Source organism: Pelodiscus sinensis, chromosome 9 (assembly GCF_052426305.1).
Source record: "Pelodiscus sinensis isolate ZL-2025 chromosome 9, ASM5242630v1, whole genome shotgun sequence".
NCBI lineage: Eukaryota > Metazoa > Chordata > Testudines > Trionychidae > Pelodiscus > Pelodiscus sinensis.
In genome coordinates, this window is record NC_143060.1 from 32974669 (window position 1) to 32987400 (window position 12732).

The 12732-nt window shown below is 41.2% G+C and overlaps 1 protein-coding gene across 1 annotated transcript in view; it reads left to right on the forward strand.

Moving 5' to 3' along the window:
- Nucleotides 1–798: 798 nt before the first annotated feature.
- The window catches only part of LOC102456534 (calcium-activated chloride channel regulator 1-like), a 28327-nt gene continuing 16393 nt past the window's right edge, over nucleotides 799–12732 (forward strand). Inside the window, exons 1-7 of the mRNA XM_025183172.3 lie at nucleotides 799–948; nucleotides 3151–3291; nucleotides 3736–3886; nucleotides 5428–5545; nucleotides 6427–6604; nucleotides 8738–8965; nucleotides 12039–12263. Of these exons, the coding sequence (XP_025038957.3) occupies nucleotides 799–948; nucleotides 3151–3291; nucleotides 3736–3886; nucleotides 5428–5545; nucleotides 6427–6604; nucleotides 8738–8965; nucleotides 12039–12263 (1191 nt within the window). The remainder of the gene's footprint in view (nucleotides 949–3150; nucleotides 3292–3735; nucleotides 3887–5427; nucleotides 5546–6426; nucleotides 6605–8737; nucleotides 8966–12038; nucleotides 12264–12732) is intronic.

Sequence of the window (12732 nt, forward strand, 5' to 3'; positions counted from 1 at the left end):
AAACTGCTGAGCTACAGTTCATCTTCAAGTTTGACACAATCAACTCAGGATTAAACAAAGACTGTGAATGGCTCGCTAACTACAAAAGCAGCTTGTCCTCTCTTGGTATTCACACCGCCACATCAGCTACTAATAGTGGGCCTCATCCTCCCTGATTGGATCCACCTCATCATCTCTAGCCTGATTCTGTCCTGCATATTTATACCTGCCTCTGGAAATTTCCACTACATGCATCTGACGAAGTGGGTCTTTGCCCACAAAAGCTTATGCTCCAACACTTTGGTTAGTCTATAAAGTGCCACAGGACTCCTCGCTGCTTTTATTTATATAGTAGATTTAGCAGATTTCAAATAGTGGCAGGAATGACAAATGTATATGGTATTATTTAAAGCATCTCTGCCAAATTACATAGCTTAGCACTGATTTGCTTTTGCCACTCAATCTCCATTTGTCCCATTCAGTGGTACATAGCTGTTGCATTGAACAGAGATGCCAAACTACAGTGATTACAAGTTGATCATTTGCCATACTGTACTGTAAATGCCTTACAACGTATTTACAATAATATGGCAATATGACATACGTAATTCAAAGATGCATCAATTGGATAAGGAAATACAGGTTGGGTTTAGCTTTGGGAATTTCCCCGGTGTATTAATATGTGACCTGACACCAAGAGGTTGAACACAGTTATGCAACCAGTCTACGTTGCAGATCTATAAGTTCTCACCATAAAGTAATGGTATAAATAGCTCTGCTGTGCCCTCGTTTTAACAACAAAAATAGTGGGGAAAGACAATGAGGGTGTCCAGGACCTTGATTCTTTTATTTCTTCTACATGTAGTGAGCGGTTCTATGGTAAAGCTGAAAAATGGTGGCTATGAGGATATTGTTATTGCGATTAATCCTGAGTTACCAGAAGATGAGAATATCATCAAAAACATACAGGTAAGAACTTTGGTGTTTGTCAGTGACATTCAGTCTTCTTGGTTAGTTCTACCTCTAAAGTAGCAGTAATCTTAAAAGACCAGTTCCAACTCTCATTCATATCTCAGCAAGTTTTGTTTCGTTTTTTAATTTTCATAGGTGCTAAATCAATTCCAGGATTATTACATTTGTTCTTGTCTTGAATTTTTCTTTTTGAGTGCTGGTCCAAATGAAATGGGTGTAATGATCTCTTGAAGTGTAACAGGAATATTTCTGCTTGGGCTCAGGTTGAGTCTGTTTATCGCCTCCTTTATTTCTTTCCAAATCATGAGCACTTTAGACTAGAACAAAAGTGAGCAACATACAGCACATGTGCCATTAGTGGCATGCAAAATGATTTTCAGTGGCACGTACAATGAACGGGCTCCCCCGCACTCCCCACCTCCCACAATGGGGCGCCTGTGCCAAGTGATGCAGCATCATGCCCTCTGCAAGACTGGAGCCAGCACCAGCTTCTTGTGTGTGGGGGGGGGACACCCTGAGGTGCCATGCTGGATCCAGCTTGTGGGGAAGTGCACATGTGCTGATCCTCCCTTCCACAAGAAAAGCTGGAGCGGCACCCAGGGTAGGAGACCAAGTGGAGCTCCCAGCTGGTTCACACTCCTGGGTGCTGGTGCTCTCTGAATGTTTTCAGACCACAGAGTCCCATATTTTGGAAGTTCAACCTGTAGGTTAATGCTATAGACTACACGCATTTCCCCCTCCCATCTTCTCCCTGGACAGTAAAATTTTGAGACGGCTGGCTGGCCATCAGCCCAACTTAGTCCCAGCTTGCACTGGATCCAGGACCTACCCTCACCGTGGCTTTGCATTTAAAGTGTATTAGGAGTCAGGCAGGCAGCCCGGCTCAGTTCTAACTCCTGTGGGGTTCTGGAACTCAGACATTCCCACCAGACAAGGGCTGGTTGCTACCTCATGCTGCTGCCTTTGTGTCAGAGGCAGCAGCATGGGGCAACTGACAGCTGGTCCGTGAGGGGAGCTGGTCTTTAAACTGGCTACCCTCACAGACCAGCTCCTGCCTGGCACCCCACGCTGTAGTTACAGAGGCAACAGCATGGAGTTGCAGGGGGCTCCTCAGGAGTGGGGCTAGAGGTTAATCGATTATTCAATTAACCATTATTTAACATCCCTACCCTGGACTAGAAGAACTCCAGAACATAGACATTTAGTAGCAATTTACTGCACCTTCACTACAAAGTTTGCTTTTATCCCTCCTTTCCCCATCCTAGCAGGCATTTATTCTTAAAAACCATTGGTGTATATAGTGATATTTCTGTTTTTAGTTATTCTTTACTTCTCAATTTCACAATGTAGATTGTTGCTCCAGGTTCACCTGATTTGGACATTGAGCATTAAGTTGCTGTGAAGAAAACAATAAACGGGGGAGGGCATAGTAGGGTTGCCAGGTGTCTGGTTTTGAACCGGACAGTCCCGCATTAGAGCTTTCTGTTCGGGAAACAAATTGAGAAAATATAAATGAGAAAATATAAAAGTCTGGTAGTTTCTAAATAAGATGTAATGTAGATTTTAATGTAATGTCAAGTGTGTCCAGTATTTTTGTTGAAACCAGCTGGCAACCCTAGGGCATTGCCATTATCTAGTAATCCCCAACCTACTCAAATAGGGTAGGAGAGCAATGAAAGGGGTAATATGAAAACAGTGACAAAGTAGTGCCAATGGTAGAGACAGGAAAAAAGTAGACATTAACAGAAGTGGAGCAGAGGAAAGAGGAAACCCAGGGATAAGCAAAAGAGAACTTCAGATTATTATTTACTATTTATCATTTTAATTTATTTATCAAGCATCACAGTATACTTTGCTGATCAATGAAAAAGACTGGTCCAGGCTCATGTAACTTTTTTGAGGAAATTCCATGTTTGGAAGATTCTCTGTCAGGGATAGATTGTGGTTTTTATCATAAGCCCAGAGTAAGGGACAGTGTATAGTTGTATTGCCTTAGGAGCAATTCAGACATTTATAGTTATAATTTGGTCTCTTCTTGCTCCATGAGGGAAATAACCTCTGCTGCCTTTCCCATGGCAAAGGTTGATTTCCTTCTGTGTCCTTACATATTTATTGCTACTTTGTGTACTCTTGTTTCCTAGTGAAACTAAATTGTTCCACTTCAATTTTCAATTCATGAATATTTTCTTTCCTTATCAGGCCATGGTGAAAGAGGCGTCGAATTACTTGTTCAATGCTACAAAACAGAGGGTTTTTTTCAAGGCTGTAAAAATTATAATTCCTCTGCATTGGCCGTCAAAAACTGAGTATTTAAATGTAAAAACAGAGTCATATGATAAGGTAAGAACTTAGAACACTCTTCAGAAATAAAAAATATTTTTTTTCTGTTCATGGGGTCCTGTATATTTGGTGAAGTAATGTACACTGTGGGGGTGCAATTTCTAAAATACACTATCATGTTGCTTATTAATTGCTTCTTGTAGGCTCTGCTCAAGTGTACTAAATGTACCCTATTGCACTTTAATGTGATGCTGCACTTTAGAAATCAGCCCTGTCATGCGCATTACCTCACTGTATAGACAAGTCCTATTTTTTTCCATAATGTAGAAATATAAATTGTTCTTTTTAGAATTTGCATTGCCCTCTTGTCTCCAGTCCTGCAGTCCTGACCCCGGGGAACAATCAATGGGAGTGATGCCTGAGTAAAAGCTGTAGGATGAGCCAATTCAACAGAATCATCTCAGTTTCCTGCTGCTCTTTAAACAAGGATCATTTTGGTTTTAGGCAGATGTTATTGTGGCTGATCCTTTCTTGAAGTATGGAGACGATCCCTACACGCTGCAATATGGAGGATGTGGGGGAAAGGGACGATATATTCATTTCACTCCCAACTTCCTGTTAAATGACAATTTGCAAAATATCTATGGATCACGAGGTAACATCTATTGGACCTTAATTTTCTGTTTTTGTTATATAAATATGCCATGGCCAAGATTTTCCAAAGTGACTAGTGAATTGGGTGCCTCAGTTTTTGATTTCCCAATCTGTGACAAACAGAACCTGCTTTTTTATAAAAGTATTGAACATCAGGCTTCCTCCCTTCAGGGGTCTTAAGTTGGACACTCAGAAATGGGGGCACCTAAAATTACCTGCCTCTGTTGAAAATTTTAGCTAATATTTTATAGTAAGTGAGGGCTGTTTTACCTCTTAAATCATTGCTTTGACTTGGAAATACCATATGTCCTAACATTACACGGAGCAGCAAGTTAGTTGGAGATTGGCAATGGGTGTAACCTGGTGACCATGCAAGTAAAATTAGTCCCAGTGGATTCTAGAATAGACCAAACTCTCATGAGCTGATCCTGCTCTGAGGATTTGATGGTTTTTATTAGAACTTCTGAAAGTCACATTAGCCCAGCTACCCTTCCTGTAAGTGTACATTCACAAGGAATTAACGATATTTGCATTTTGATTTCTTCAGTACATTTTTGACTGCACTGTCATTGCTATGCAAGACCATTAATAAGCAAAATAGGTCTATGAAAAACCAGCCGCTCAAACCCAAACAATGGTAAAGGTGCAAGATTGTTTGGATTCAAATCCCAAACAAACCTGCATTAGACCTAAAATGTTGAAAATCCTACAAAAACTGTCTTTCTCATCCGAGTTTTGGCCTTTTGGGGACAAAAAAACTCTTTGGAACATTTTACTGGACTCTAGTAAAGGCAAATTTCAACTCAAATTCTAGGCTGGTGAGACATTGAACTCAAACTTTGAATTCTGGTTTAAATTTAATCTGAGCTGAGCTCTGCTTCCTTGCTCCATCTCTAATAGAAAGCTTTAGTAAGACCACACTATATACATTCTCCTTGTCAATGGCATTAATAGCATCTGCAAGAAAGTGTTTGTCTTGGTGAGTTCGTTTGGTTTTCTAATCTTCTATATTTGATCTGCTTTAACTAAGTTATCCTTAGTTTTACTCTGAGCTGAAGTTTAACTTCTCTGTGGTTTTCTAATATACATCTTTTTCTTTGTGTTATACGAGAACCAATAATTTTTATTTTAGATAACATGGGTAACATGCATCTGACGAAGTGGGTCTTTGCCCACGAAAACTTATGCTCCAATAGATCTGTTCGTCTATAAGATGCCACAGGGCTCCTTGTCGCTTATGGGTAACACAAGACACCTTGCTTGATACAAGGAATAATCAGAAGCTACTATATATGAACAGGGGTAATAGATCTTTACTCCAGTTCTGTTAATAGTCTGGAAGAGTTAATCTGAACACAGTGATCTCATTCCTGGCCTCCGCACTCTAGTCAAAATATGTAATTATGTTGGGTCACAAGCATCAACAATTTTCTTCCACTGTGTCGCGAGAAAAAAAGTGTGGAAAAACACAGATGTACTGACATATAAAGTAAATCAGAAAGTGTTGTATTTAGAATTCACAAATACTCTGCTCTTCCACAGCCAAAGTTTTTGTCCATGAATGGGCCCATCTTCGTTGGGGAGTGTTTGATGAATATAATAATGATGCACCTTTCTATGTGTCTGTAAATGGTGGAATAGCGAGTGTTGAAGCAACTAGGTATTTTTATATATTATATATATTTATATATTATATTTTAATATTTATATAGTGTTTTTAAATTTTTACTTCAGCTGATGAAATTTTAAACAATCCAATGTCATTTGTCCGATACTGGTTATCTCTATGTGGTCTGTAATTAGAGCACTGTGTGAAGAGTCCTTGTGAATTGTTCTTCATATGATTAAAATAGAAGTTTATAGGACAATGTTTAGCAATATTGCTTCCCACAGATCAGTGTCACTGAATTGCAGCCACTCTCATTTTATAATCTATCACATTTTTATCTTTACATGAGTTTTTAATGTAGGTCCAATTGCAGATCTGAGTTACTGTTCTCTACATTTTTATTTGCTATAACTTTATCGAATAGCAGTTAGCATATAATAAATAAGAATGTTTTCTCAAGCTCCTCTGGGGAGTGAGCCTAGAAAGTTCTAAAAAAGTCTTACTAGTTCATGTTGTTTTTCAAAAAAGGACATTATTAAGATACACACCCAATTATCAAACCACTTTAAGGCTATTATCTTATGACAATGTTCTCTATATTTTACATACCTGAGGGTATGTCTACACTAGCCCCCTAGTTTGAACTAGGAGGCTAATGTAGGCATTCAAACTTGCAAATGAAGCCTGGGATTTAAATATCCTGGGCTTTATTTGCATGTTCTCGTCCGGCCGCCATTTTTAAATGCCACTAGTCCGGACTAACTGCCCGCGGCTACACGCAGCAGTTAAACGGTAATTCAAACTAAGTCCTTAGTTCGAATTATCTGTTACACCTCCTTCCAATAATTCCAATAATAAATAACAGAAGATCATTATTTGTTTATTGTACGTGTCTGGTTAATTAAGCATCTTTCTATTTCATGTCCCTTCAGGTGTTCAGCTAGTATCACTGGTAAATACAGATTTGATGGCTGCACGGGAAACATCTGCATACGCAGGCAGTGCAAATATGATCAACAAACAAAGCTGTATGAAGCTGGATGTAAATTTGTACCAGATAAAATACAAAATGCCCCGGCATCTATAATGTACATGCAAAGCCTCCCTTCTGTAAGTACTGTTGCCCCTTTTTGACTCAAGTGGAGAGCCAATATTTGGGATCTTGACAGTTGTTTCCATTAAGACAAGTTGATGATTTCTTTGTTGCTTCCTGTTTAATTACAAAGAATATAGTCTGACGAAGGCAGGAATAAAACAACAGGAGGAATTTTCTTTGTTCAAAGGTCCAAGCCTCTTTCAACCCCTCACACTGCCCAAAAACTTCCCCTCTGATTTCTGGGCTGCGTTTCCAGTTCTTCCCTCCCCAGGCCCGAATTTGCTCCATATCCAGTGAGGTGGGCCAACTGGATTAACAGTCTCTCCTTAGCCCCAATCCTTACCATTGAACACTTGGAGATGATTTGTTTTAGGAAGTCTCTTTGGCATGCTGGGCATTCAGGAGATTCTCTCTTTCTAAGGTGCCCAAGACTTCTAATCATTTGCAAAGGGCAAAGACATATTGCACAATCTTTATAGGTTGGGGCCCCTGCTCCTCCCATATTTCTCGTATTAAGTCCAGTAAATTGTTAAAGAAAAACTATTACAATTAGTTGAACCCCAGTCTTTATCTTAGGTTTTAGCCACCGCCTGGAGTTGCTGTGCTGCCATGCAAGGCCAGATCCCCAGAGAAGATTGTCCCTCCAAATATCATGGTGGAATGCGTTCTCTGAGATATCCAATGAGTCTAAAATGGCCACCTTGATTTGGGCATAAACTCTTCTATTGGAGGCATAATCCTGTGCTATCACTGGGCCTAGCCTGTAAAAAGCAGTCTATAGTTCTATCTTAGTCAAGTATATGAATAATAAGACTGCTCAGTGTTCCAGCAGCCACCATGCTACCACTGCCACCTGCTGCAAAGTTTCAAGAAAAGCTACTGGATTGCAGGGCCCTCAACAATATTGGGCGGGAGGCCTTTGGCACCAGGGCCTCTTGAAGGGACAGGGCCTTGGGTGGAAGGGGTAGGGATAGGGCATGGGTGGGCAAAAGAGCCTCCGCAGGTTGGATCCGGCCCACCAATTGGGTGGATCTGGCTCGTGGAGACCCTGCTGCTCCCCTGCTCCCAGGCCAATTAGGGCCTGGGGGAAGAGGAGCACCCAAAGCCTCCTCCTACCCTGAAGGAGCACATGGCGCTTTGAATCACTGCACACTGCTCTCAGGGCGGGGGGGCAGGAAAGGGGAGAAGAAGGGGAGGGAGAGCAGAGGAGGCTTCACACGCTTCCCCACCCCCAAGCCTTAATTGGCCTGGGGGCGAAGGATCATGCCAAGCCTTGTCCAATTATGGTCTGAAGGTGGGTTAGCCCCCCCCCCCCTTCCTGTTTAGGCCCTGCCCCTTCTGGGGTGGCCCTGGGCTAGTTCGAAAAATTTTGAATTGGCCCCTGGGCAAAAATTATTGCCCACCTCTGGGCTAGGGGCTAGTCTGAGACCCCTGAAAAGCCAAGGCACACTTTAGTCCTTCCCTTTCCAGTGTGTTAAGGTCCAAAGAAATCAAGAACAAAAACAATAAAAGTACAATTTCAGACAGGGTCGTCCAACAGTTTATGCTGCTTCTGAGTCCCCAGGAGCTCTACCTCCATGAAGGAGCTTCCTAGGCTTGCGCGCTGACTCAGACTACGGGTTGTCACCAGGCTTTTCTCAGAAGAAGCAGAGCTTTGTTCTCCTTTCTGGGCAGTCCTGAGTTTGGTTACAACCAGTGTTCCCTGTGAGCTGTGCATTTGGACAGTGCCCAGGAGAGATTCAAATGCCACCTAGCTGATTCGCAGAGTTCCTACAGCCACCCACAGTCAGCAGCATGTGTTTCTATTGGTTGTGAGTATCTGCACATGCCCCAGTACACATAACAAAATGTATTCTGCACAAGGATGGAAAAAAATTAATGGGAACTTTGGTTACAACTTGTTCTTTTACCTCCTCTCTCCTTGCATGATATTTGCTGCTGGTGTAATCAGTTAGTACTTTTTCAATGATTTTTCCAAAGTTCAGGACATACAAGGATTTTACTCTCTATAGCCTTTTAACTATCAAAAATGTTGTGTATTTGTGGTTGCGGTGAACAACAGAACAATAGTAGACTGGGATTTGCTACTACACATGTTCACATGCTTTTTCAGTAATCATTCTTCTCTTCCAATTGACTTTTTGTAGGTGGTTGAGTTCTGTGATCAAAACACTCATAATGAAAAGGCTGTAAATATGCAGAACAAAATGTGCAACCACAAAAGCACCTGGGAAGTCATTATGAACTCTTCTGACTTCAGCAACTCCTCTCCAATAAATGGCAGTAGTCCCCCATATGAGACCTCCTTCACACTGCTGCAGACCAAAGACAGAGTAGTCTGTCTAGTACTCGACACTTCCGGGAGTATGAGTGCGGTAAGAACAAACATTCCTAAGTTCTTTCTCACACGAAAGCATAGAAACAGTTAGGAATAGTCATAAATTTGTGGTTTACATATTATGGTATTTTATGTGGTCAATATTTCAGCAATCATCCTTTATTCTTTAAGCAAAAGTTAAAGCCACTATTTCTCCCATTATATATCTTTAGGGCAGGGGTGGGCAATACGTTTTCACAAAGGGGCCACTTCATGAATTTTGGTATGTGGTCACAGGCTAGCTCCAATCCCAGAAGGCACAGGGCCTGAGGCGGAAGAAGTGGGGCTGGGGACTAGCCTCCCCCCAAAGTTGTCTGGGGCAGATGCTTTTGAATTATAAACACAGAAAAGGGCTCCCGGCCCCACTGGTGCTGTGTTGCCTGGCAGCCATTCAGGGTTCCTGAGGCTATTTAAAGGGCTCGTGGCTCCAGCCCCTGACAGGGTAGCACTCTGACTGGGAGCTGCGAGCCATTTAAATAGGATCCTGCTGCCTGAGCCGCTGCCTGGAAATTCAGTGGTACGGGCAGCAGGATATAAATAGAAAGTGGCCAGATGCAAACCACAGGCTGGATCAAAGTGGTAGGCAGGCCAGATCCGTCCCCTTGGCTGCATCTTGCCCAGCCTTGCTTTAGAGATTATTCACAGGAAACCTATCAAATTACTAAAAATGATATGCCAATTTCAGTGTCTTTATTTAGCTTCAGATTCAGAATGTGAGAATCACTGTACTTTCCCAAAACATAAAATATATCATAGATGTGAGTTTCATGATATTTTTCAAGATGTGTGACTCTTTTACTTTATTTTCAAAATAAATATGTAAGACACTGGCTATGTCTACACTACAGGGGTTTTGTGCTTTTTATGGTGTAGGTATATCTCCTTCTATGAGGCATAACTCCTTTTTGCGCAAGCGTTCTTGCACAAAAAGGTGTGTGTGGATGCTCACCAGAGGTTTCTAGTGCAAAAAGAGCCTATCACAGAAAGTACATCAACACATTCTGTGAATGGCCATCAGTACTCTCTTGTGCAAGAGCATCCATGCAGTGTGGGCACCTTCTTGTGCAAAAGCACATAGCCTTTGCGATGTGCTTTTGAGGTGTGGACGTGCTTTTACACAAGAAGTTTTTGTGGAAGATCTTTTCTGCAAAAAGCTTCTTGCGCAAAAGCCCTGCAGTGTAGGCAAAGCCACTGCCTGTGTCTAGACTGGCAAGTTTTTCCGCAAAAGCAGAAAAACTTGCCAGCTGTCTACACTGGCCGCTTGAATTTCCGCAAGAACACTGACGATCTCATGTAAGAAATCAGTGCTTCTTGCGGAAATACTATGCTGCTCCCATTCGGGCAAAAGTCCTTTTGCGCAAAACCTTTTGCGCAAAAGGGCCAGTGGAGACAGCTCAGATTTGTTTTGCGCAAAAAAGCCCCGATCGCAAAAATGGCAATCGGGGCTTTTTTGCATAAAAGCGTGTCTAGATTGGCACGGACGCTTTTCTGCAAAAAGTGCTTTTGTGGAAAAGCGTCCGTGCCAGTCTAGATGCTCTTTTCTGCAAATGCTTTTAATGGAAAACTTTTCCGTTAAAAGCATTTGCGGAAAATCATGCCAGTCTAGATGTAGCCACTGTGTATTGCAAAATATAAATACAATATTTTTCCTTGTAATCATTTGTCTTACTGAGTCAAGAATTTAAGATGTCGTAAATTACGTTGGATTAATCAGGGTGAGGCTCTTTTAAATTGAAACTGGAGCTAAATTTAATATAAATCTCATCTTGGAAAGACTGCTGTATGTGATGTTAGCCCTTAAAGAGACTCTCAACCTGTTTAAAGCTTCAAATTTCCCAATCTTAAAGTAGATCCAATAGTATATTAGAACTGGAAGGGACCTCGAGAGATCATTAAGCCCAGTCTCCTACCCTCAAAGGAGGACTAACTCCCATCTAGATCATTCCTGATAAATATTTATCTAACTTGCTCTTAAATATCTCCAATGATGGAGATTCCATAACCTCCCTAGGCAATTTATTGCAGTTAGGACAATTTAACAGTTAGGAAGTTTTTCCTAATATCCAACCTAAACCTCCCTTACTGCAATTTAAGCCCATTGCTTCTTGATCTAGCATCACAGGTCAAGGAGAACCATTTTTCTCCCTACTACTCCTTGTAACACTCTTTTAGGTACTTGAAAGCTGCTATCATTTGTCCTCTAAGTCTTCTCTTTTACAGACTAAACAAATCCAGTTCCTTCAGTCTTCCCTCACAGTTTATGTTTTCTAGACCTTTCCTCATTTTTGTTGCTTATCTCTGGACCCTCTCCAATTTCTCCATATCTTTCTTGAAATGTGGCTCCCAGAACTGAATAAAATACTCCAATTGAGTCCTAATCAGAGTAGAGCAGAATAATTCCTTCTCATGTCTTTTTTACAAAACTGTGATGTTAATGTATCACAGAATCTTATTTGCTTTTTTTGCAGCAGTGTCACACTCACTCATATATAGGTTGTGGTCCACTATGACCCCTAGATCCCTTTTTGAAGTACTCCTTTCTAGACAGTCATTTCCCATTTTCTATGTGTGAAACTGATTGTAACTTCTCTGACTAAGGTGTGTTCATTATATAAGACATTGAAGTGAGAATCCTGTGAGAAACTGCAGAAATGTGAAAGCCTATGGATCCTGTACCTTTGCAAGTTTCAGTTGTCTTCTCTCTATATATCCATCTCCCCAGATTTTATTCTTACATTCCAAACAACTACCCAGCTTCCAAGAGCTATTTTTAAAATCATCGTATGCTGTATTCTTTCCCCAATATACACAATTTCCTCATCCCTACTTTATTTATTTCAGTCTGTTATAGTGTCTGGAAAGAATATGCCTGTGGCTGATACATAATATAGTTTGGGGTACTCGGACATTGGGTATTTGTCTAATTTTTCATATTTTCTCCTCAAATCTCTCATCTGCTTTATGACAGGCACATTTCAATTATCTGTACAAACTGAAGAACATTCTTGGTTTTTAATATCTCCCATGAATAGCCTTGCCAAGTCTAAGTACATCCCTTTCTTCACCTGCAGAGTAACCGCATGGATCGTCTCAAGCAAGCTGCAGAGATATTCCTGCTACAAATTGTTGAAATGGGTTCCTGGGTTGGAATTGTCACATTCGAGTCTTCAGCGTACATTAAAACTTATCTACAACAAATAATCAGTGAGAAAGTGCGCCAGAATCTTATCCAATTCCTGCCTACATCAGCTAGTGGAGGAACTATAATCTGTGGAGGAGTACGCAAAGGATTTGAGGTGAAGGAGAACATTATGCAGAATGTATCTGGAAATGCAGTGATAATGAGATTGAATCAGGAGGAAAATAGTGAGTAGGAATAGGGAGGTGATATCACCTCTGTGTACAGATTACTGAGACTATTATTAAAATATTGTCTCTGGTTCTCATGTCCACACTCCAGAGAGAATGTTGAGGAAACTGGAACAGGTTCAGAAGAGAGATACAAGAGCAATGCAGGGTTTGGAGCATGTGCTTTATAGTGAGAGATTTAGGAAGCGCAATCAGTTGAGTTTGATAGAACCAGGAGTATAGCCTAAGAAATTAACATGGGCCCGCTATGTTTAAATTAATGGTGATTGCATATCTCCTAGAACTGGAAGGGACCTTGAAAGGTCATCAAGTCCAGTCCCCTTGCCTTAACAGCAGGACCAAGTACCATCCCTGCTAAATTTTTGCCCCAAATCCCCTCCACAAGGATTGAACTCA